The sequence below is a fragment of the Nuphar pumila genome, chromosome 2 (assembly GCF_984573655.1).
Source record: "Nuphar pumila chromosome 2, dmNupPumi1.hap1.1, whole genome shotgun sequence".
NCBI lineage: Eukaryota > Viridiplantae > Streptophyta > Magnoliopsida > Nymphaeales > Nymphaeaceae > Nuphar > Nuphar pumila.
In genome coordinates, this window is record NC_143250.1 from 78780980 (window position 1) to 78807892 (window position 26913).

The 26913-nt window shown below is 36.2% G+C and overlaps 1 protein-coding gene across 3 annotated transcripts in view; it reads right to left on the minus strand.

Annotated features, from left to right (window-relative positions):
- The window catches only part of ER-ANT1 (endoplasmic reticulum-adenine nucleotide transporter 1), a 38527-nt gene extending 16048 nt beyond the window's left edge, over nucleotides 1-22479 (minus strand). For all 3 annotated transcript variants that reach the window (XM_089997737.1, XM_089997736.1, XM_089997738.1), the window contains exon 1: nucleotides 22036-22479. In XM_089997737.1, coding sequence (XP_089853863.1) covers nucleotides 22036-22296 — 261 coding nt within the window. In that variant the 5' untranslated portion in view covers nucleotides 22297-22479. The remainder of the gene's footprint in view (nucleotides 1-22035) is intronic.
- Nucleotides 22480-26913: the final 4434 nt, after the last annotated feature.

Below are 26913 nucleotides of genomic sequence, written 5' to 3' on the forward strand. Positions count from 1 at the left end.
ATGAGAAGAGTCCTAGTGGTTTCCAAAATGTGTCTATGCTTTCTTTCGGCTAGACCGTTTTGTTGGGGAGTCCTAGGACAAGACCTTTGATGACAAATTCCATTGATTTCCAAATATTCTTGAAATTCATTTGATAGATATTCTCCACCGGAATCGGATCGAAGAATGGAGATATTAGTTGAAAATTGATTTTTGACAATCATATGAAATTTTTTAAAAAAGTTAAAAACTTCGGATTTTAAGTTGAGAAAATAGATCCACACATATTGAGTGAAATCATCAATGAAAGTAACATAATATGAGTATCCTCCTTTTGATATGACCGGAGAAGGACCCCAAACATCCGAATGAATTAATTCAAAGGGTCTTTTTGACACAAATGTTCTCTTTGGAAAGGGGGTGGATTTCATTTTTCCAAAAATACAACTCTTGCAAATAAAATGTTTCTCATTACAAAATTTCTTTGCAAAGGGAAAGGAGTACATTTTTTAGAAGCTTGGATGTCCAAGTCTTTGATGCCAAGTTTCTATATTTTTATCTTGGACATGATTACAAAAAGAGTTAGTGGAAAGTTTCAAATTGGTCATGTAGTAGAGATCTCCCCTCCTATGGCCTTGCCCAATCCGCTTCCCGGACTGGAGATCCTGTATAAAGCAATCCTTGGTTGAGAAGAATATTTCACATCCATGATCACATATTTGAGAGACAGATAAAAGATTTAAATTAAGTTGAGGTACTACTCTTACATTTGGCACAAAAAAATCTTTCGAAAAATCTAATGTTTCAAAACTTTTAACTTGTAAAGAGGTACCATCGGCGGTGGAGACAAAAGAGTTTTTGGAGTTGCTAGATACATTGGATAGTCCATTTTCGATAGGGGTCATATGAAAAGATGCTCCAGAATCAAGAATCCAAGAAGGCGTACCTGGAGGAGAAGAAAAGGCAATGGCGGCTCCCGAAGTTGACGGCGATTTGAGTAGAATTTGAAGTGCTTCGGATAGTTGAGCAAGGGAGAAGAACTCTTTCCCTTTCATTGGCTCCTCCTTCTTTTGGGGAACTTCTTCAATAGTAGCAACTTTACCTTTTGGAGGCTCATTTATCTTTGTACAATTAGGTCTTATATGACCCGGTTCTTGACAATGATGGCAAATAGCTTTCCTATAATTGCCATTATAGTTATTTTGCCTCCCAAAGTGTGGAGGCTTATATGCTTTCATATGATTGTCGGGTCTAGACACGGCAAGAACTTCATCTCCTCCTTTAATCATGCCAAGACGTGTTTCTTCTTGGCATATTTCGGCTATGGCATCTTCCAATGGAAGTGGTTTTGATCTATGAAAGAGGGAGGACCTAACTTGCTCATATTCGGGCCTAAGCCCATGTAAAAATTGGAAAAAGTGTTCTTTCTCCATTTGTTCTCTTCTCATTTCAACATCTTCACTTGATAACCATTTGGGTTCAAGAAGGGATAGCTCATCCCATAAAGGTCCAAGAGTGCTATAGTAATCTCTTACACTCATTTCACCTTACTTAATGGTACAAATTTTTTCTTGGATAAAGAATTGACGAGCAAGGTCTTTTTGGGTATACATACCTTTCATAAAGAACCATGCTTCATTTGCTAGGCGGAATTTAGCAATGTTGGCGCAAATCTTTAGCTCCACGTTGTTCATGAACCATGCAAGAATTTTTGCATGCTTACTTTCCCAATCTTCTACCTTGGATTGGTGATCTTCAATAGCCTTCATGCGAGCACTTCCTTCTAGAGCCTTTTCTTGATCACCATCAATTTTCGTAAGTTGAAGTTGAGGTTCCCTAATGGTTCCCATCACATATCCCCAAAGCTTTTTACCTTTGAGGTTGTTTTCCATGGCGGCGGCCCACATCATGTAGTTCGTACCATTAAGCTTGAAGGAGAGATCAATCTTTTGTTCTCCTTCCATTATATAGTCAAGAATGGAGGACAAACAAAGAGAGAGAGAAAGCTAGACAACTAGCTATATGAATCAAGAGCACAACCAAGGCTCTGATACCATGTAATGAAATATGCGGAAAAGAAATGTATGTCCTACAATGGACATTCACACATAGAAATCAAAGAACAAGTCCAAAAGAGGACATACACAAAAGCCAATAATGGCTAGAAAGCATAAAATCTTATAAATGCACTAAAGGGCTTGAAGAAGCCACACATTACAAAGGGGGAGACCCCACTTATTTATAGGCAAGAGAGGAGTGAGGGAGAGTTAGAGAAAAGCAAGAGAGAGGGACCATTGGGAGTCCCAACAAGGAGTCGTTGGGCTCCCAACGGTCACAATTGTGACCGTTGGGGGCCCAACGACTCTTTGTTGGGGCCCCCAATGGCTGTGCATTAAATGCACAAAAAGGAAAATAAAAAAAGACAAAAAGAAATGGAAAAAATAGAAAAAGGTAAAAGGAAAAAAATAGAAAAAGAAAAAAGACTAAAATGCCCCTATTGGGCGAGTTTACAGAACTACCCCTTATCGGGTAGTGAATGACAAATATATTTATATATATATAGATAGATATATATATATATATTACATATATTTTAACACCCCATACATCTGCATGAAGAAGTTCAAAAACTTTATGACTAGACTGACTCTGACTCGAAGGGAACGAACTTCGATGATGCTTGCCCAACTGACATGCTTCACACTGAAATGATGTAGTGGAAGGAATTTGAGGAAAGACAGAACGAAGCTTTGACAATGAAGGATGACCAAGACGACGATGCCACTGAACAGGACTGGATGAGTGTTCCACTGCAGCATAAACATTACCTAGTGGATGATGTAGGTAGTAGACTCCATTTTCTTCATAGCCTCCACCAATCTTCTTTCCCGTCAGCAAATCCTGAAAACGACAACCCATCGGATCAAATATTACTCTACAGTTTTGTTCTTTTGTAAGGCAACTAACAGAGAGTAAACTTTGAGGAAAGTTAGGAGCATGAAGAACATTTTTCAACTGTAAGGAGGAGGATATAGAAATATTTCCCTGACCAACAACCGGTGAGGAACTCCTATTGGCTAATGAGACTCCTCGATGAACAGTAATATCCTTTAGATCTGAAAAAACAAGCGAATTTCCACACAAGTGTCTGGATGCACCAGACTCAATAATCCACTTATTGTCATTCGGATGAAGATGATTCCCTGTTGAGTAGGAAACACCGGCTACAGGAGGGGTGGAACTCAAAGGGCGAAGAGCTATCAGCTCATCATATTCAGCTCGACTAAGGGTGATACTGTCACTTGCAGAGATATTATCATGTACATTTGTTGCCTTTAGTGTAGTAACATTTGCTTTAGGAGCATATGACTTTGATGAAGAAGAGGTTGACCGACCATGCTTATCCCAGCAACGATCTTCTAAATGTTCAGATTTTCCACAGAATGTACATTGAAGCTTTCCTCTGCCTCCCATACCTCGTCCACGACCTCATCCTCTGATATTCTGAATATTTTCACGCCCATAACCAGATGAGACAACTAGAGCAGATGACTGGCTCACAGGCTGAGATTGTAGAAGAGAGATCGCAAGTCTACTCAGACGATTATATGCATCAGCAAGAGTAGGTACATCTGATCTTGCAACAGAGAATTCTGAAGATAGACCTGTAAGAAACCGAGCAACCATAGTCTGTTCTTGATGATCCTTTTGCTTCGAACAACAAAGAGGCCTGAGAGCATTGAGTCTTTCAAACGCAGCTTTGACGGAGGCATAGTACTGGGCCAAGGTCTGATCTCCCTGCTGTAAATTATATATCTCCTGTTCGATTTGCAGGATACGACTCACATTAGTCTCTTGTGAGTACGTATCTCAAAGATTGTCCCACATCTGTTTGGCTGTATTATAGTAAATTAAACCATCTGCAATATGGGGTTCGACATTATTCATGATCCATGACATAACTATGTCATTATCTTCATCCCAAGTAACGTATTTTCCCACCTTTTCATTGGGTTCGTCTTCCAACAAAATATGTTTTCTACGATGTCCAGATACCGACATCATAAAAGTTCTGGACCAACTAGCATAATTAGTTTCATTCAACCTTACAGAAGAGTCGTACGAGAAGGAATTGGCAAAAGCCTTATACTCCCCAATATGTTCAATTTTGGAATCACATTTCGAAGGTTCACCCATACTGAATATTTAATTCTATTTCAGCTGCCAAAAAAAATCAGATTCACTCACTTGAACAACAAGTTTTATAATCACACGTCAGGCAAGTCCACGACTACACAGTTTGTCACACCAGAAATAAAATCTTGACAGGCTTCAAGCGACACAGAAAATAGCATGTGTTACAATCACGCATCAGCCACTACGACGACCAGCAGTTGTACTCAACACAGAATCCCACGACAGTAATTAAAAACTTCCCACAAACAGGATATTTTTCAACACAGCAGGGAATCACGCTTGCTGCTTCCACGACAGAAACACAACTGATACTAACATGCTTCTTTCACAGCACGCATGTTAAAAAAAAAATCACGACACAACAGGGAATCACGACTGCTGATATTCATATTCTGAAATCGAACAACCAAATAAGATCTGAGAAGAACTCGGCACCCAGATTCACGACCAACTATAATATGCAGACGCAGAAAAATAAAAATCACGACAACTGCTGCTCCCAGACATATAAAGCACGACAGCCAAAAAGAGTTTCATTTCTTCAGGGCACAATTAAAAACATTCATATCTCGATCACAAACAACAGCACAGGAAATGAGATTGCCGCTGCTCCCAAACACAAAAATCACGGCAGCTGCTCCCAGACACAGGAATCACGACAGCAAAAAAATTCCACAACTCAAGGGCTCAAGGGTTACGGCTGCCAGACCTGAAGACACGCATCCACCGTGACCCTTAGATCTAATGACAGATCTGGGTCATGACCTTAGTCAGACACCAGATCTGTTATCAGATCTTACGCAAAAAAAAATAATTGCACGCCTTGTTCCAATTTTTTTTTTTCGTTGGTGTAGATCAATCACGATCGATCACGCTCCTGAGATCAATGGCTTTAATACCATGTAGAAGTTTAGATGAGATGCGCAGAAACCTAGGTAGAGAGAGAGAGAGACGGCTGCAAAATAAGAGAACTCGTTAAAATTGATTAGGGCTAATCTCTATGTTAAATAGAGAGAGGCCAAAGAGAGAAACTACACATAAGTCCCTCATTAAACTAAAATATCAAATAACCTCTTAATCTCAACACCACTCATCGGGTTCTTGAGAAAAATAATGCACATGGCGTTTAGTATCTTCATGGTCCCCCATAACCACCATCTAAGGTTCTCACTCTTTTAGAAAGCCACAAAAGAAGAAAAATTATTACACTGTTAGGTCTCTTTTACCATTCTTAATCAATTAAGGGTTTTTTACGCAAGAACAGACATTCAAATCAATATGTATTAACAAATTTGGGTCTCTATCTTGTCAATTTCAACAGTGTAATTAATTCAAATATGATATAAAACAATTTTGCAATGCATTTAAAACTTATTATTTCAAGAGTAACACATGCATTTGGCCTCCAAAAGCACCACTACACAATTTAATAAAATTTAAATGGCATTGCAAATTTCGGTGGATAACAATCACATAGATATTCAAATTTGTGTTACGGTACCACATCAATGCATATTCATAGCACATGAACAATTGCATATTGTAACAAACAATTCAAGTTTATCATATTATCCAAAAATCCAAAATTTTCTAACTGACCAAATTCAGCATATAGAGTTCAGATTTAGCTAAATATTCAAAACATATTAGCATTGAATACTTTTTAAAGAAAATCAGATTTTGGACAGCATAAGAAAATCTCATATTTACAAACTAATTTCCCAAACAGATTTTTAATACATTTAACATATCAGATTTAAACCAAATGGATTTAAAACCTGGTTCCTACCAACCAAAACATGTTCACATATCTGGTTCAGATTTGACATAACAAACTAAAATCAGATTTATTGATTTTAATAGGGTCTAATGCAAAACAGATTTGTTAAGCCCCAAAGCTCAACGCCAATATATATATATATATAACCAAGATCTGATATGCTGACCAGCATGATTCAGCATCAGCCCCCATGCATAGGGCATGACAGGACATGAAACAAAATGGGATTGTACAACCTCAAAGCACAGTACAGTTTGGGAAATGTCCAGTCTTACAAAGATTGGTCTGAATCAAAGTAAAGATGGCAGATTTCAGGAAAAATCAAATCTGAACAGGGTCAACCCATGCATCAACTTATTTCTCAAAACAACACAAGCTAAACTTAATTTCCTGAACACATGATAGGCTGACAATAGAAAAGGTCCAAGACATGTGATAAATCAAGGTACATATATCCATTTAAGCACACGAAAAGCCATATGTTTATGATCAGACCAACATCAAATTGTTTTCTTTATGCAAACTGTCACATGCTGATCAAAACAAAAAACGCAGGTTAAATTTCCGGATTTACACTATGATCCAATCATACTCAATTTGGTGGGTAAAAATGTGACAGCAAAAAACTGTACAGAATTTCTGATTCAACATAAACCAGGCAATAAGTATATTTGTCCTGCTAGAATGTCAGATATAGATATATATACTTTTGGGCCTGACGTCACCCATGAAGAATGCCCATTCAGCCCAAAAATAAACAAGTTACTCAATAGCGGACTAATCAGCACCCTGCATAAATAGAAAAGCATTATCAACATAAAACTTGACAGCATATATACATATGCCGAAAAGATTTATTCTGATCATAGTTATAGGAAACTGCCATGAAACCAAATCCAATATAAGCTTAGGTTTTTTTTTCCAAGCCTACTGAAACCGAAAACCCTTTTGAGATATGTTAGATTTCAGTATAAGCTTTCTTAACCCCATGTGATTTGACCCATGCTAGCCCCTCGCCTATTGGAAAAAAAGAACCCATACCTTTGCTTGCAGATTCGTGAAAAGAGAAAGAAAAGAAGATGTTGAAAAAGGGGTGACAAGCACGCTGCCTGTAGCCTCTCTCTCTCTCTCTCTCTCTCTCTCTCTCTCTCTCTCTCTCTCTCTCTCTCTCTCTCTCTCTCTCACACACACACACACACACACACACACGATTCAACCCTCTCTCTTTTTTTCTCAGTTCAGTGCTCTCTCTCTCTCTCTAAAAAACGATATTCAAAGAGAGAGGCTCATACCCTTTTTATAAAACAAGGATTCCTCCTATAGAGGGGACGTCTCATATAGAAATAGAAAGCCTTTTATTTTCTTATGGAAATAGAAGTCTTTCTAAACTAAAACTCTTATATATATATATATATATAATCTTGTTACTCTTTTTATCACTAATAAAATTTAATTTTTAAAACTTATTTATCCACACTCATATGGATCATGGATCTCGGCAATGGGTCCAAGATCCATATCGGGATCCAATTTAACGTCAGCCACTATATATTACAATATATATATAATATTAAATCCAGATATCAAAAATATAATTATTTAAATAAAATTTATATTTATTAAATTTTAAAAGACTCAAATTTGCGAGATATTACAATACAGTTTGCAAAATATACTCCAAATCAAGCTTCTACTATCCGTTTGACTCAATTCTTGAACTGATGAGCAACTACACACTCTGAAAAATCTTTGTACCAAATTTGAAAGAAGTCCATCAACCATGACTGAAATTTCTAAACTGTGACAGAATTGACAGTCCAAGATCTGATCAACTTTGTAAAACCCTTCTAACTCAAGCTACAGAAGGGATTTTTGCATCATTTCAAATTTGACAGCTATCTACACACTTCAAACAGCTCCAAAACAAATTTGATAGAAATCAGACTTGCTTTACCCTATGAACTTGATTATAGAAGAGACTAAGAATTTCTGAGCAAAGTAGAATGCTTGGTCTAGCCGGAATTCTGCAGACTTGGGTGCAAATAAGATCTCCGCCCACAGAGGACTCTTTGCTTTTATCAGCAACTAGACACTGATCTAACTCCAAATGAAGGTTACCAGATTAGGAAGTGGGAGCGGGAAACAAAACGAGAAGCGGAAGTAAGAAGCGAGGTATTTTAAAATTCATAAGCGAGAAGTGAGGAATCAATTTAAAAATGAAATAGGAATAAAAATAAAGTGACATGAGATCAAACGGGAAGTGAATACTAATCGAACAGGAAGGAATAAAAACTAAAATAAAAATGACTATAAATAGCTATGCAAGATGACCAGAATTTTGAAAACAGAACAGGATTCACATTCTATTGTAATCTGAGCAGTTTCTGAAACCATGCTCCATCTCGGGCTATAGAATGTCTTTTTGCATGATTGTTTTTTCATAGCACTATCTACACAAACAGATCTTCCTTTGGCACAAATTTGTGAACTCAATGGGTTATAGAAAAGCTTTTGAAACTATTTGTGCAAGTTCACCCAAAATTTTGGGCAGAACGCCGGAATCTAGTCACTCGAAAAACTCAAACAGTAGCTTTTTTTTCCTCAAAATTCACGATCATATCATGATTTATGCTGGTCTAGATCTAAATCTGATCCTCAAACTTACAATCAGCAGGAAATTAGAGCCGGTATACCTTGTTTTGGTGTGGAACCCCTTCAAAATCACCCAATCACCAGAAAACTAACCCTTTGTTGATGATCAACCAATAATTCTCCCTTGGATCTTGATCTTGTTTCAATTTGTGTTATTTGGCTCCGATATTGTGTTCTTCACGTGATTTGAAGCTGATTAACTTTAATTTATACTTTAGATCATTGAAAATCTCCTTGAGAGGGCCGCTTTTCTAGACTAATCATGACAGGAATTATGGATCGCTAGCTAAGCCTTTTCCTTTTTTTTTATTTTCTTCGATTTAATTTGCTCAAAATGTGGATCTTGATTCTCTAATACCAAATGATACAATACTGGAATTTTAGGATTTTTTTAGGGAAGTTGCAATGGGAAATAGTGGAGAAACAGTGGAAAATATAGGAAAAGATGGGGAAAATGTACTTAGTTTCAGAAATAGGTGGAAATAAGCAGTCAGCAAGGTAGAAATGGAGTTAGAAAATGGATCTAAGGTGGATGCATGGTGAAGATAAGATTAGGGAATGGAAAAATACTGAGAAAAGCCTACTACTTAGCTAGGATAGATAATAGAGCCAATCCCTTGTACCTAGAGAGATCTAGGTCCTAGAGCCAAATCCTCCTAAGAAGAAGGCCAAAGAATGCAATAGAATCCCAAAGTTGCATTCATGAATGATTCAATTACAAGAGAAACCCCTTATTTTTAGCCTTGAGGAGGCTTTTCACCTAAGCTACCCATGGGCCTTCTGTAAGAAGATGAAGCTGTTAAAATATGTTGATCCTTAAATGTACATATATATATTTATATATATATATATAAAGATACGTATACATATATATATATATGTATACATATCTCTATTTATATATATATAAATATATATATATTTTATCTTCCTAAAATACCCTCAAGGGTATTCTTGTAAATTAGCATTTTACGCATATTCCAATTGGAATATGCATTGTAATTTTTGTTTTATTTTTATTTTTTGTTTTTTATATTTTTGGATTTCGTACCACATTGGGGGCCTCCCAAAAGTGACGTTGGGAGCCCCCAACGGTCACAAATGTGACCGTTGGGGGCTCTCCAACGTCCCCTTTGGGAGCCCCCAAGGTGGTCCCTTTTCATGCTTATAAATAGGGGATTTCTCCTTTGTATTTTGCATTCTTGAGGGAGCTTATGCTCCATTGTAATGGGGTTTTTACCCCTTCTCCATTATTCTTCAATGATATGCAACTTATGACTTTATGTCATATTTTTCCCTTTTTATGGGTTTTATGTGTTAGCACATTATGTGCTTATGTTGTTTCCCTTTAATGGGTTTATTTGCACTCCACGTGCATAAGTATGGGTTCATTATTGAACCCAATGTATTCCAAGTCACTTTCTAACATGGTATCAGAGCGAGGTCACGATGGGGTTGTCCTTTGGTGCAACGGAAAGCGTGTCGCTCAAGAAATGGTGAAGTATTCATTGCTCTTCCTTTTTGCTTTGAAGTTATTCGGTATGTATCCATTTTCTTAAAATATTATGCATTTGAAAATATGTTTCTTGCATATAGTTTGTTCGTTTAATGGTTATGATAGTTGAATTATGTCTTTTCACATTTCGTGTGCTCGTATATTTAAAAATTATCTCCCTCAAATTTGGTGAACTCGTTTGTTGTTCAAATATATAATTTGTGTTTATCGAACTACTCATCGCATATAATAGCAATTTATGTTTTTTTTAAAATTACCTTCAATTATGTGAGATTTATAATTCTTACATAACTATCTCATGATTGACCTATAAGTTAATTTTTAAAATTATATATATGATTTCTTGCTAAAGTAATGATCTTTGCTTAAAATTTCTTAACTCTCATATGAACCCTAATTTGATTTGAGTTCCTCTTTTGATTATGAATTTTAGTGCATTTTTTGAAAAATTTGATATAATCCTTATATGAAAATCTCTCACATCTAAAAAACTTTGTTGAATCCTAAAGTAGTTCTTGTTAATGATAACTTATAAGAACTCCTAAAAGTTTTTCAATGTTTCTTTTTTGAAAAATTGTTTATGATAAACCATTAGGAAAGAATTTTTAAAAGGAATTTCTCACACTACATAGAGTGCATAGTTCATCTTTTGCATCCTTTTGGTATAAATGATTTCATTTTTCATCTTTATAAACTTGATTGGTTTGTATTTTTCATAAGGTTTCGAAACCTCTTAATAATATCTTTTAAAAATGCCTACATTGACCATAATATGGTTTTCTTTGTCCTCAATTGCAATTGTTAAAGCTTGAGAGTCTCAAGCATTTGCTTTTATATATTGAAATACATGCATTATTGCATGTTTATTATTTATACGCTTTTTGCGTATTTTGTTCAAGTGTTGTGAGAGTGCTTTCGTGCACTTCTTTTATAAAGTTTTTATGCTTGTTTATGTATTGTCTCTTCGTAGACATTTTTGCATTATGGAGCCTTTATGCACATTTATTTTTGTGAAAAATATAATGAATTTAGATATTGAGTCCTTTTTAAATCATTGTAAGTGTTTTTAGCACTTTGAATGTTTCCGCATATCTCATCACAATCAAAGGTTTTTTAAAAAATTGTTGTATGGGATTTAATCCCAAATTTATAAATTTTCAAGTGTTTTAAATATTCATTCCTTGAGTATTGTGTTAAAGCCTTCTTTGTGAACCATTACGGTTCTTATGATTTCTTTGATTAAAAGCTTGATTATCTTGATGAATTCTTTATGTTGTTGTGTTTATTGCTTAATAAGTCCTTTTTGGTATAAATGACTTGTTTGAAGATTAAGCATAATTTGTGTTTATGCAAAATTGTTGTTATAAAGCACATTATTGATTATTGGACCTTTTGATTCAATTTTTTAATCGGTCCTCTTTTCTTTGAAAAATGATTCCTTAAGTGTTTATTGCCTTTTTGTGGCATTTATATTTGTCCATCACATGTTATTTAATGCATCTTTTATTTGGCCTTATTATTGTTATATTAGAGATGTTTGTTGAGGTGAGTTATGGGCACCTCGTGTTATATCATTTTAGTTTGTCCACCTTTCATATTATAGATGGTTGTTGAGGTGCGTTATGGGCACCTTGGGACTCTAAAATGATTTGTTGTATGATCTCTAATTATGAGTGTGTCACTCATTTTTTTTCTTGTGGTCATTGATATTATGGATGCTTCTATGTAAATGTGATGGACATATGGTGTTTTAAAACCTTAAATGTTTTAAGGTATATTAAAAATCAAGGGTTTTGGGATTATTGCCCAACCTTTTCTTGTTTATGAATCTTATGAGTGCATTTGCACATTTATGATTTTGTGTTCTTGAGATTTTGCACAAGTATTCTAAGTGCTCTTGGTGTGTGTATGTTCACACATTTGTTCTCAAGAATTTTATTTTATCGATTATAGTATCTTGTTGAAGATATTTTTTACATGCATGTTATTGTTATAAGAATTCATTTTAAAAGGAGTATTGTTTTATTCGAGGTTTATTTTTATTACAAGTTTATTGCCTCAAAAGTCTTTTCCTTTTATGCCCATTATCTAAGTGTCATCATATGTAGACAAGAATTTTATTACACCTTCGTGTGTTTTTAGCCATTTGTTGGCTTTTGCTCTCTTGGTCTAGTAGCTGAGCACACTTGTCTTGAGTGTTTTTATATGTAGACAAGGCACGTTGATTCACACCATGGTGTGTGATTTTGAGCCTATGTTGGCGTTTGTGTCCTTGTTCTAGTCGCTTAAGATGTATGCCCATGGTTGACTTATTTCACTCATTTCAAGTGTTATCATATGTAGACAAGAGATGTATTATGTTTTAGCCCATGGTTGGCTTATTACTCTTGTTCTAGTAGCTGAACATACTTGGTTTTAAGTGTATTTTTTACGTAGACAAGAGATACTTTTTAGTCCATGTTGGCATGTATTCTCTTGTTCTTGTCGTAGATGCACTTATTTCAAGTATTATTATATGTAGACAAGAGGTTCTTTTACACACCTTTGTGTGTGTCTTTGGCCTTTAATGGCTTTATGTTCTTGATCTAGTAGCTTATACACTTGATTTATGGGTTTTTGGAGGACTAATGAGGAAGATGTTTGTAATGGATAAACTATTGTTGAAATTTGCAAAATTTCATTCATGACTTGTGTTTTTCAAGCAAATCATATTTTTGATATGCATATCAAGTTGATTTCTTAGCATTTAATCTATATATTAAGTGCTTATGGTTTTTGCCACCCTTATGTGCAAAATGTGTATTAAGTATGTCTTTCATAAATGATTTTAAAACCTTGTGAACTCTTGGGTTTATTTTGCCTAAAGTATGCTTGGAGACTTTGTTTCTCTTGTTTAGGCACTTCATTACATGTTTGAAGCATGTTTATTAATGAGTTCTTTGAGTATTAACTCATTTCATGATAAGTATATGCATATGCTCTTTATGGCCTTTTTGGGCCCTCATTCAATAATGTTTATGTATATCATGCATCTTCGTAGGCTTATTGTGGTGTCCCTTAGTGGACCATTTTGTTATTCCCCATTATGGGGTTATATTTGTCCAACGTTGGACCTTATGAATGTATTATGCATTCTTGCAATTTATTTCTGCATAATTTGCTTCCGCTCATTTTGTTTTAAACATGCTATATGATTTTGAAACTCTGGTGTCATTTTTGCATAATTTGCATCTCTTCTAACCTGTGCTAGTTAGAAATGTTCCATTTGAATAAAAGTACAAAGATTTGTTTTACTTGTTTCTTTGTTGTTATTTCACAGGATCTTGGAGATAGGACAAAGAGAAGTACCCTGGATAGTTCGGGAAATTTGAAGACAATAGGAGGAAGGCCTTTTCAAGTTCCATTGCATCCTTGCCGGAGCCTCTTGGAGTCTTGCCCTTTGTTCAATCTTTTCGTTTCCCCGCAAAGATTGAGGGGGGGTGTTGATCCTTAAATGTACATATATATATTTATATATATATATATGTATACATATCTCTATTTATATATATATATATATAAATATATATATTTTATCTTCCTAAAATACCCTCAAGGGTATTCTTGTAAATTAGCATTTTACGCATATTCCAATTGGAATATGCATTGTAATTTTTGTTTTATTTTTATTTTTTGTTTTTTATATTTTTGGATTTCGTACCACATTGGGGGCCTCCCAAAAGTGACGTTGGGAGCCCCCAACGGTCACAAATGTGACCGTTGGGGGCTCTCCAACGTCCCCTTTGAGAGCCCCCAAGGTGGTCCCTTTTCATGCTTATAAATAGGGGATTTCCCCTTTGTATTTTGCATTCTTGAGGGAGCTTATGCTCCATTGTAATGGGGTTTTTACCCCTTCTCCATTATTCTTCAATGATATGCAACTTATGACTTTATGTCATATTTTTTCCTTTTTATGGGTTTTATGTGTTAGCACATTATGTGCTTATGTTGTTTCCCTTTAATGGGTTTATTTGCACTCCACGTGCATAAGTATGGGTTCATTATTGAACCCAATGTATTCCAAGTCACTTTCTAACAGAAGCCCACAACTAAAGCTTCAAATGAAGATCACAAAAGATCTCTCTCAATGAACACAATGGTTCATTCAACATACACAATAACCGAAATAAATAAAAAGAGTGTACACAAGAAGAGAGGAAAAATCATATATCATTCAAGTGGGAAAACCCACACTCAAAAGTATATCTTACAAGGGAGAATAGCCCCATATTTATAGAGCATAAAGCATAGAGCTGGAGGGAGTTGTTGGGCTCCCAACAGCTCTAATCAGAGTGGTTGGAAGCCCAACAGCTCTAAAAGTACATGTTGCTTTTTGAGTCTAAAAATGTCCAAACTAAAATCCTAAACCTAATTCTAACTAGTTTCTAACTAAACTAAAAAAGGATAACTAACCTACAAATATATTACATATAATATTATATTTTTTAACACTCCCCCTCAAACTTACGGTTGGATAACCGAAAGTTTGTTCAAGAGAAAGTGAAATCTAGGAGCAGCGAGAGGTTTGGTGAAGAAATCTGCCAATTAATATTCTGATGAAACATATGGTAGATCAATGGTGTCATGTAGGAACTTCTCTCGCACGTAGTGACAATCCATTTCAATATGCTTGGTGCATTCATGGAATGTCCGGTTGCTGGCAATATAAATAGAACTTTTGTTGTCGCAGCATAGTCTTGAAGCTCTTGTACTTTCAACACCCGTGTCATGAAGCAAACGCCTTAGCCAGACTACTTCCATATAGTAGTTGTAGACATTGCCCTGTATTCGGCTTCAGTTGACGAGAGAGAGACTTTTTGTTGCTTCTTACACCTCCACGAAATCAATGATTCACCTAAAAATACACAAAACCCAGTAGTTGAGTGTCAATCATTGGGATCACCTCCCCAATCTGCATCAGTATAAGCAGTCAAATCGAAAGATTAAAGTTTTGATATATCGAATAATGTGTAAAACGGCTCTCATATGAACAGTGGTAGGAGCATGCTGAAATTGACTCGCTGTATGGATGGCATGTGCAATATCGGGTCTGGTAATAGAGAGATAAGACAATGCTCCAACAAGTTGTCTGTACGGTGTTGAATTTTCAAGTAATTCTCCATCATCATCTTCATTTTGATGTTTACAACTTCAGGATTGTCAACCTGCTTTGAATCTGTGATATCAGACCTGTCAACAATTTTCAAGGCAAATTTAGATTGAGTTAGCAAATAGCCTTTGAAAGAATAAGCAACTTCTATACCAAGAAAAAAATTTAGAAAACCCAAATCACTCATTTCGAAATGTGTTTTGAGAAATTTTTTAATGTTATCAACTTCCTGCTTGTCACTTCCAGTGGTGATCATGTCGTCTACATAGAGAAAAAGAATGATAATACCTGCATTAGAATTCTTAACAAACAACGTTGTGTCAGTAAGATAAAATTGAAAACCAAAATCAATCATAACTTGGCTAAATCTATCATACCAAGCTTTTGGGGCTTGCTTAAGCCTATATAAAGCTTTGTTTAATCGAAGAGTCTTTCCTTTAGGAATGTTAATACCAGGTAGTGGTTCCATATATACTTTTTCTACTAGATTTCCATTAAGAAATGCGTTTTTAACATTCATTTGATATATATGACATTTCTTTGAAGATGCTAGATCTATCAAGATCCTAACTGTGGTCATTCTAGCAACCGAAGCAAACATTTCTTCATAGTCTATTTCATATTCTTGGGAATAGCCTTTGGCAACTAAACGAGCCTTAAACCTTTCAAGAGTGTCATCACTCTTGGTTTTCACTTTGAACACCCATCTACATCCGATAGGCCTTTTTCCTGATAGAAGATCCTGGATAGTCCAAGTATTTGCTTTTTCTAAGGCTCTTAATTCTACTGTCATTGCTTCGACCCATTCAAATTGTTCTTTTGTTGTATCATAGTTAGAGGGTTCTACATAGGAGTGTATTAAAGCAATATAGGCTTGATGCTTTGGTGAAAAAGACTTGTATGGCACAATTTTTTAGGGAGCTTTAGAGACTCTCGATGACTTCCTAGTGAATACTTGTTCCTGTTCTTTAGTGTATTTTTCGAGAGCACAAGGTTTCTTTAAATTACCTCGCCTAGAGTACTAAATGCAATCAGAAGGGTCACTAAAAATTTCTGAATTTGTCATATCAAGTGGTTCTTCGAGATTTGTTTCTACAACATCTTCAACAATTTTTGGAACTAGATCTAATAGAAAAGAATATTCATCTATTTCCTTAGAATTTATATTTTCAAAAAAACTTTTTTTCCCAGGAAGGATACATTCCTTGAAACGTATAATTTTCTTGTTTTGAGATCGAAGCATCTATAGCCTTTTTGATGACTTGCATACCCTAAAAAGGTACATGAAATAGCACGAGGAGAGAATTTATCATTTTTGTTTGAAAAAATAAAGCATTTGCACCCAAAAACTCTTAACCTGGAGTAATTACTCTGGGATTTGTTTAAAAAGTTTTTCAATAAGAGATATGTGGTTTAAGGAAGATGATGGCATCCTATTGATAAGATAAATTGTTGTTAATGTGGCTTCGGCCCAAAAAACCTTTGGTACTTGATGTGTAATAAGAAAGGTTCTTGTTGTTTCTATGATGTGCCTATGCTTTCTTTCTGTTAACCCGTTTTGTTGAGGGGTATAAGGGCATGATTTTTTATGTATAATGCCATGCAAGTTTAAGTAACCCTTAAATTCTTTAGATAAAAATTCTCCCTCTGAATCAGTGCGAAAAATTGAAATGTCATTTTTTAATTAATTTTTGACTAACTGATGAAATATTTGAAAGTGTGAAAAGACTTCAGATTTGTGTTTAAGAAATAGATCCAAGTGTGTCTCGTGAAATCATCTACAAAGATTACATAATAAATAAAGTCACCTTCAGAGCTAATAGGTGTGGGGCCCCATACATTTAAGTGTATTAATTCTAGTAGTCGAAAAGAGACAAAAGTTCTTTCTTGAAACGGTAGTCTTTTCATTTTTCCTAGAATACATTTTTCACATTTAAAAGTTTCAAAATTACAAAAAAATTCCATCTTTGGAAATAACTGAAGCTTGGATACACTAGGATGTCCAAGTCTCCTGTGCTATAAGTCTAAGTCAATCTTTTGAACATTACAACACAATGTATTCTTAGGAATATCAAAAAAATCCATGTAGTATAAACCTCCTTCTCTATAGCCTTGCCTAATCAGCTTTCCTAACTAGTGATCCTGCACTCGACATTCACGAGAGGAGAAGGAAACATTACATCCATGGTCAGTTAATTATGAAACAGATACAAGATTTAAATTTAGTTTAAGAATATATCTAACTTGTGGAATACAAAACCTTTTTTAGTTTTCGAAATTCCTAATTCCTTTAATTTCAAGAGATGTCCCATCAGCAGTAAACACATTTAACCCATTTGAGTTATGACATTTAGATAAGATATTAATGTTTGGGGTCATATGAAAAGAAACACAAGAAGCCAAAGAGATTTACCTGGATCTGAGGTGCTAATGGAAGAGACTATGGCTCCAGTCGAGAACGACGTTCCCTTGAGCAGTGGTTGAAGTGCCTCCACTAGTTGTGCTAAAGACATGCTTCCAATGAAAGATTCATTGGATTCTTGCGGAGGTCCGACAGAGGCAACTTTCTTTTCATATGCTTTCTTCAGTTTTGGACAGTAAGTTTTTACATGTCCTGGCTTACGACATTAGTAACAAATCACTTTTCTCTTCTCAAAATCATTTTTGTCATTCGTTCTTCCATAGTTTGGAGGTTTTTAGGTGTGAATATGATTCCCTAATCTAGATACAGCTAGAACCGAGTCATCATCATTTTTGGCAACTCTACTTTTGAGCCAATTTTTCTCCATGCTCAATTCTTCTATAGTATCCTCTATTGAGGGAACCTTTCCCCGATGAAGAAGAATGGATTTAGTAGCTTCAAAATCCGATCTTAGACCATTGACAAATTGAAAGAAGTACTCCGCATTCATTTGATTTTGGTGGAATTCAATGTCCTGTGGGCAATGCTACTTTGGTTCGAGAAGAGCCAACTCTTCCCACAATTCGGACAAACTATTATAGTATTCTCTAATGTTTTTGTCCCCTTGAACCATATTTCGAACTTGATGTTGCAAATTGCACACGTGCAATGTCTTTAAGAATTTTGCAAGACTTGAACATTTTTTGATGTCCACGCTACTTATAAGCCAAGACATAATCTTAGCGTGTCCCATCCTTCATTCTTTCCACTTTTTCTCGTAAGTGGTAATAGATTTAGTTTTTTTTACCTCCGTGAGAGGTATTTCTTTCTCACCTTCGATCCTTGTGAGGATTAGTTTAGGTTCCAAGTCGGTTCCATCTACTAATCCCCACAACCCCTTTCCCCATATTAGGTGCTTCATAATTAAAGCTCATGTGACGTAGTTCGAATCATTAAGCTTGATGGGTTTAATGGTGACGTTATCATTGTCATCCATTTTACAAGGCTTAATAAGGAGAAAAAAGAAGAAAATACCAAGAGTAGAGAAGAGGGACATACTCTACCATGAATTGTAGATACAAGCACACCTCCAAGCTTTGCTTGAACACACTTTTATATATACTTGAGGAAGAACCTCTCTTCTCCAAAAACAAGAGTGATATGCTTCCCAATGCACCAAGATAAATAGCTTGATCACAACCTTGCTCTGATACCATGTAAGAAGATGAAGCCCACAACTAAAGCTTCAAATGAAGATCACAAAAGATCTCTCTCAATGAACACAATGGTTCATTCAACATACACAATAACCGAAATAAATAAAAAGAGTGTACACAAGAAGAGAGGAAAAATTATATATCATTCAAGTGGGAAAACCCACACTCAAGAGTATATCTTACAAGGGAGAATAGCCCCATATTTATAGAGCATAAAGCATAGAGCTGGAGGGAGTTGTTGGGCTCCCAACAGCTCTAATTAGAGCCGTTGGAAGCCCAACAGCTCTAAAAGTACATGTTGCTTTTTGACTATGGTCAAAAAGTAACATGTCCAAAAGTCTAAAAATGTCCAAACTAAAATCCTAAACCTAATTCTAACTAGTTTCTAACTAAACTAAAAAAGGATAACTAACCTACAAATATATTACATATAAATATTATATTTTTTAACACCTTCCTCTATAAGTTTATTACATAGTGGATCCAAACAAATCCAATTCAATTATAAAAATCAGAAATATCCAAACCCATTACAAAGTACCCAAACCCAATACAACTCATATTGTGAATTTGAACCCAAATTAAGTATATCCAACTCAAGCCACCTCCTATGGTGGTCATGTAACAACTAACCCTACACGGTCTGTCTCATTTTCCTTGGAGATACATGAGCTAGAGAAAGCACTAGCAAACAATGATCAGCAAATAGAGTGTCATGAGGAGGACTTCTGAGAATACCTAGCCTTGGAGTTAAAAGGGCTACTGTCAATTTCAGGCATCAGTCAATTGAAACAAATCACTAAAGCCAGCAAATATTAACAGTTGTTGTTGAACTGAACAGACAGAACTGCATTGCATATCCTACTGCTGATCAAGGATCAAACCTAAGACATGCCATTGCTAAAGATATTGACTACGATTGGGGAATATACCCAGAAAATTGCAGTCCAAACAGCATCCTCCAAATCAGTTATTACACAAACAATAGTGTTTGAGCTACGTGATAACTATTTTATTTGCACCAAACTTTTTTCCTCGAATTATTTAGTCTATAGTAATTGAGAACAATATCGCAATCACAACATCCTTGCATGTTCCAAGAACCCATGGTTCATCACCTAGTAAAACTTCAGCAGATAATTCGTAGTCATTCATGTTTATCCCAAGTATCATAGGAACAGCTTGGCATGTTCATGTACCAAAAAAAATTGCTGTTGTCTATGCTAGGATGAACAGGTGCTGCTCCATGCATGACTGTGCTATAAGTTCCATTCAGCAGTCACAAGGTCGCATTTCACACCTGGAGAACAAGGTGTGTTTCAAGGGAGAAGAAATGTTAGAACTCTATCCCTATGACGTGCCAAGATAGGCATATGGTCCATATTGTATTTAGGTATTGATTCTTGGTTTCTTCAAAATTGATGTATCGGGGTAAGGGGACTAAGTAACCCCATGGATTGGGTATTAATTAATAGCATTTGGTCCATCTAGTTGATGGGTTTCTCAATAAATACTCTCTTTTCTAATGAGATGTTTTGTTGAATGTTAATGAAATGTACCCTCTCTCTCTCTCTGTATATATATAGATATATTATATGTATGTATGTATGTATCTTCTTCATCCTCACTTCTCCCACTCTCCACCCCTTGTTATGATTGAGGATTGTAAAATGTCAAAGTTAAAAGAAAGAACAAGAAAAAACTTAAAAAACAGCAAGAAGAATATCATTCATAATATTCCATAACAAAAACTAGCAGCAGTGGTTTATAAGCAAAAATGTAGCAGAAAATTTTATGGATGTAAGCTTATTATATATCTCAACTGTATACAAAAGATTGTCACTATAAATGGGTGTTTCTGTCTGTGTATTTAAAAGATTGGCCTTAGCCAAAGGAGCGTCCACATTTGCAAACACCACCTAAGCAGCGCCTAACCAAGGGGAAATCTCTTGTACGTGCTTCAAGCAAGCCTATCCACGTGGGTGAAGCACCTACATTCTTTGCAATTTGTCTCGCATCATAAGCCATGTAACTAGAAGCAAACCAGGTGAGATGGATAGAGCATGACCCATGTGGTACGCTTTCCATTCTGTATGGTGGTATCTAATGTTTTTTGCAATGCAGGTTTCAGCAGACCTCTAATTTACTAAATCCTAGAAGATTTAGGGATGCCAAAGCTGAACCATGGAGCTCTTTGACGTAAAGGCTCTCATAGGTGCAGGTGGTAGATGTGACTCTACTGACATATTATGTAAAAGATGGTATCCAGTTGAGCCTGAATCATGTATGTCAGTATTCTTTGGAAATACCAGATCAGGATTGCTTTGGTAAACTAAAGGTTTCACTGAAAGCAGAGGGTACAGAAGCGAGCCAAGACCTTTCGCTTTTGCAGTTCTTTGACACCTTTCTTGGCATGGTCTGTCCTATTTTTTCATAGGCTAGCTCATAATTGGCCATTGATGTCAATTTCAAGACAGAGAATGCACGTGATCTAAACTACTGATCATCATCACTTTTTGCTACGTTAAAAGTCATCAGGTTCTCCACTATTGGGTGTGACTAACAACCCATGACCTGGCATTTGGAGCATATTGGAACCCTCTGAAGTTCAAACGATCCCACCTTAGTTCTACGATGTGACTATGGTTACGCAATTTTTTATGGAGATTGATAAACAATATGTTTTCCTCGATGGAAAAACATAATTACCAAACTCTGCCTATAAAAGACCCCTCAATGCATATTGGTATGTTGTATCATCATGAAACAAATCCACTGATCAGCATAAAAGAGGAAGCAGAATCTTGTGTGATACAGAGGTCTGCATTTGCCCAAGCATTGAAGCTGCTTTCTCTTTCTGCCAAAATGGACTCCTAATTGATATTTGATCAACACCAGATACAGCTGCATGTTTTCAATGGAATTAATGCTGAAAGATCATGTCCAAATTGAGAACAGAAGCCCTTCAACATGAGAGAAAGAATGCAAAAAACTACACCTCTTTACTAAATTACATGTATCATATTAACAAAATTAAAAAGCGGACCAGTTATTAAAGATACAACAAAATTAATTGTAACCGTTCAACAAGCTCACTTATTTAATGGGTGCGTAGAGAGAGAGAGATGTGGAGGAGGGAATTACTTGGGTGGGGAAATATCGGAGGACATTAGCCTGGTTACCACGCCAGAGGGAGAGAACGCCCTCTTCCCTGAGCACCCTCCTGAAGCAATCTCTGACCCCACGGTAGGGGATGCAGAGCTGCCCCCTCTTCTGCAGCTCCCCCTGATTCTGAAGCAGCAACTTCACCCTCTCGATGGGTGCCGCTGCGCTCTTCGCAACGGCAGCCGCCACGCCTCCCATCACGAAATCCGCAACCACGCTCTGCGGCGGGCTGCCGCCCATCCTTCCCTCCTCTTTCCTTTCTCTTCCTACGTTCCACTATTTCGTCTCCGGTGATGGATGGGGAGGCATGATAACACAAGGATGCGAAGTTGGCTCCTCCTCTTCATTGTCGTCCAGTGAGACTACGAACGAGTGTACCAAATGAGCCGACCAACGACAAAATCATTCAGAGACAAGAGAGAGAGAGAGGATACGTACCAGCACGGCTCCATCCGTGGTATTTAAAAAAGGAATACGGAAAAGACGTGAAAGTTGCGCCGAGATAACCCTGGTCAATATGAATGAAATATCCTTTCCTTTCAGCTTTTTTTTCATAAAACTTTGTGGAAATGGCCAACTTGCTAAAGTGTCGTGACAAACAGTGTTTTATCGTTGCGAATCGGAAGGCCAACTTGATAAGATGTCGTTACAAACAATGTTGTCAGTATCGTTGCGAATCTGCCTGAACCCCAAATCGGCCGATGCGTTGGGTATCGGCTCAAAATCGATACGAAATAGCACTAATTCAATTTATTTTTCTAAAATGCTTAAAATCATTTAAAATATTTACTAATTTTTTATATTTTACTTTGACGTATCGTTCCTTGATAGAAAACTAGTACATTTAGATGACGAAAGCCAGAATCTCGATCAATTCCCTAAATCGTTTTGAAAATTGATTCATGGTCCATCGCTATAGTAACAACATTGGTTGCAAATTCCTAATAATCATAATACCCTTGAGAATATTGATATTTTTTTACCCAACTACAAAATATTGCAATATTTCTTCTCTGAAAGTTTATTTTTGGATATTTGTAACGATCTCGTAAAATAATTACATTGGTATTTTATAATATGTCCACAAATTATTTTAATAATCCTCGTCCATCCACTCATTTTGTGGGTTTGTGTGGCAATTTTAGCCTTCTATTAGTGACTGCCTTTCAATTGTCACTATAGTATATCTAGTAATACTCCCTGTTGCAAATACATATCTAGTGACTGTTGCTTATACATATCTAGTGACACTTTATTGAAAACAATACTCCATTTTTGAAAGAACACTTCTCTTTCTAGAATGGTTCAAGGTAGAGGAATCTTAGAAAAGACAAGGTTCTAGGAGACAAGGGAAATGTGAGTAAGAGCCTAGGGCGAGAGAAAGACACACCCAAGGAAAGGGAGGGGATTTCTATTTCATTTTCATTTTCATTCTTGATGCCAATAACAAAAGGCTGGCCATATATAGGTTGATCATGCATACATTTTAGGGTTTAATTCATATTAAACTATGCATGATTTCATAAAAAAATGCATTAAAAACCAAAGTTTATTGTTAGTGATGCAGAGCATCCTAAAGATCTGCTCATTGAAGGCAAGTTGAATCCATATCCAACTCATCAGATCCAATCTGGGATGCGATCAGTGGCAGATCCAATCATACAGGACTATCTAGGTCCAATTGGATCTTTGCGTACCTAGATCCACTTTGAATAGCATGTTCCAATTTCTGGGATATTTTGTTTGTTTCTCAGAAATTGTATTTCTAAGTTTGATTCCATTTTGTATGTCCGAAATCATTTAGACTTTTATGTATTTCATTTCTATTATTTTTTTCTTTTTTTTTAGGTGTTAGATTCTATGGATTTGGATAGTTTTAGTACTTTGTAGGATTGTTTTGTGGCACTAGACGGTGTACGGGGTTGTTAGGGTAGTTTTTTTTTCCACGTATTTTTCTTTTTGACAGAATCCACATTATAGCCCGTTTGAATCTTGCCCAAGATCCAAACTATCTGGGACCCAGTTGGCACCACTTCATTTGGACAGCCAAGGACCCCAGTCAAACTTTAAGTTTGACTGGAAAAAGGAGCATGTGGCTGTTGGGAGGCAACAATGACCATTTTCAAAAGGAGCCCATGCATTGGGCAAGTGTGCGGCAACTTAGAGTAGCCCACCCCCCTTTTGTGAGTGATTGGTGCTGAGGGTGGCATCATCATTTCACCCTCTTGAGGGCTTAAGACCCTCATGGTGGTCAACCATGAGGGTTGGTAGTTGTTTTGAGAGAAAAAAAAAAGAAAATCCGAAAATGGAGTGGAGAAAAAAGGTTTGAAGGTTAAAGACAGTCTTGGTATTTTGACTGTATCTCCCTAAATACTGGACTAAATTGCATGATCTTTAGCTTCTTGAAAAGCTAAGATTCTGATCTACAAGTTTGTTTTTTATCACTTGACTTGATTCGGCTCAGTTAAGTAGATAAAGTTCATGACAAGTTGTCTACTGATGGTATTAAGAAAGTTTATGGGTGATGGGTTATGAGTGGTCCTAGTGAGTGTGAGAAGAAAATGAAGAAGGCGAGTGTATGAGTGAGAAGGACATTTGGTGAGTGTGTTTTGGTTAAGAAGAAAGGATATTAAACTGGTGAGGAGGACCATGGTCGCTGCAGCGGGAGGAGTTGGCGCATTCGAATCATCTTACATCATCTCTATTGACATCCACAAGCTTTTTTTGCCTTTTCAAACCCTTGTTCTTATATTTTGAACTTGTTACTTTTGATTCTCTCAACATGCAAGCACTTGACTTATGTTCATGAATGAAAGTTTGAGTTTTAAATTCATATGTTGTCTGAAAGTAGATTCCAACAATCTGCAAAACTCGTGATTGCTTACTCTTCCATTTCCTATCAAAAATTGGATTTTCGGTTCTGGAGTTGTTAGAGACAACTCCAAAGAATCGACTATATCTGCTAAGATACTAGTCTGATTCCAGTGTTCTTTGGCTTCTTGGAAAGCTAAGACACGAACCTACAATATTTTTGTTGAGGTTGTTGCCTGATTCGACCGAGAAGGTCTCAAAAAAACCTTGTCAAGCAGTCCGTCAGACAGAATCTATCAGACCCTGTCTCGTCCAGAACACTGTGAACAATGTTTCGTATTTTGGGGATTTTTCATGATTTCCTCCTTGAAAATATGATCCTTTTAATTTTGTAGAAAGCTAAGACAAGGATCTAAATTTTTTATGTTTTATATTTTAATCGATTCAGCCTGCAAGTAGTTCAAAAAAATCTATTTTTTTGTACTTGTCTTAGGTCTGAATATAATATTCACTGTTATAGCATTATGTGTATGGATTCTTAATTTTTGAAAATCTGAATATGTACGATGTGAAATCAAAATCCAAAAGTTAGTCTGGTTAGCTAACATTCATCCATACAATAATGAAGTTTAAGGTTTCTTTTGAAACCCTCATCTGCATGCCTGAATCTGAGGTGATTCACGTGGTCAACTAGAACCCCTTTTATCAGGTTAGGCTAGTTAACAACTAATTCGTCAGGGATTTTAAAATTTGGTAGAGGTGCGTAGGATTGCTCAAATTTTACGAGTCATAGATTTCTGAAAAGGTCAAGATCTGACCTTCATTTCATCTATTGGGAGTTTTCACAAACTCTATAACCTAAAGAGTCAAAAACCTCTCTGAACATGCTGTCCACCGAACCTAGAGAGCCTGTCACAGATTTGACTATCAGTCCCGATTTTGAGTTTGTGGAGCAGACATTCCTGATCCGAATCCAGTGATTTTGAATTTGTTGGAATGGTGTGTGAGTCATGCACAACTTTCCTTTGGACCACCTCTGTCAAAATAGAGTACACGGGTCCCAAAAACCTTGTTTTCTAGAGTCCTATTGAGACTCATTTTAGTGAAAAAGCTTCCACGCGTATTGAGATCCGTTTGGATCTTGGATTGTGGATTGGTGCATATCGAGTCCACATCATTTTGGTATCAGAGCAAGGTTTGTTGGATTTCTCAATCTGACATGATCCCCATTGTAGTGGGAAGGTCAAATTTATTTTTTAGGATCTATGCGCCATGTTTGGGCGAATCGGATATAGAAGTCGAAGCGAGTATATCTCTGAAAAGGACATTCGAAACCTTAGGGATGGAACTCAAATCTTACAGCATCAAATCGATGATCTTTGTTGTAAAATAGAAGATTTTACCAAGGAGCGGGAGAAGCCATTCGAATAAAGTCAATGTTTTTCTTGAGGAATGCATAGAATACTTCCTTATGACTCAGATGATGAATTTGAGTCAGAACGGGATAAAGAAATGAGGTTTTTACAAAGTCAATTGCTCGCTGAACAAACTCGGATGGCAAGGATAAATTCTAGACTTTGTGAATTGGGGTTAGAGGAAACCTCGTATGTGAGTTGCAAGGATAAACAAAATTTTGTTTCTTATGACTTAAAATCCCCCAAAATCCAAAAGGTCATAGGTGGCAAATTTAAAATTTATTCAGATCATGAAAAAGAGTCCCAGTGTGATGAAATCAATCGCACTCATATCATTTCCCTAAAGGATTTTCCTGAGAAGCCTTTTCGTGAAATTGTAGGTGACCCGATATTCGATGAGGAGAGTGAAGAGGAACCTAACCTCGATATAGCACTTGATGCGTTGTCCGATGAAATTGATGAAATCGAGAAGGAACTCTCACTTGAAATTGAGGATGTTCCTATGCATGGATTTATTATTGAACCAGTGTTAGAAACGATGTATAAAGAGATGCCCCACATCTCAGCATTTTGAGAAATAAAACCTCTAGAAGACCAATCCTATGTCAGTCTTGACGATCCAGTCTATGAA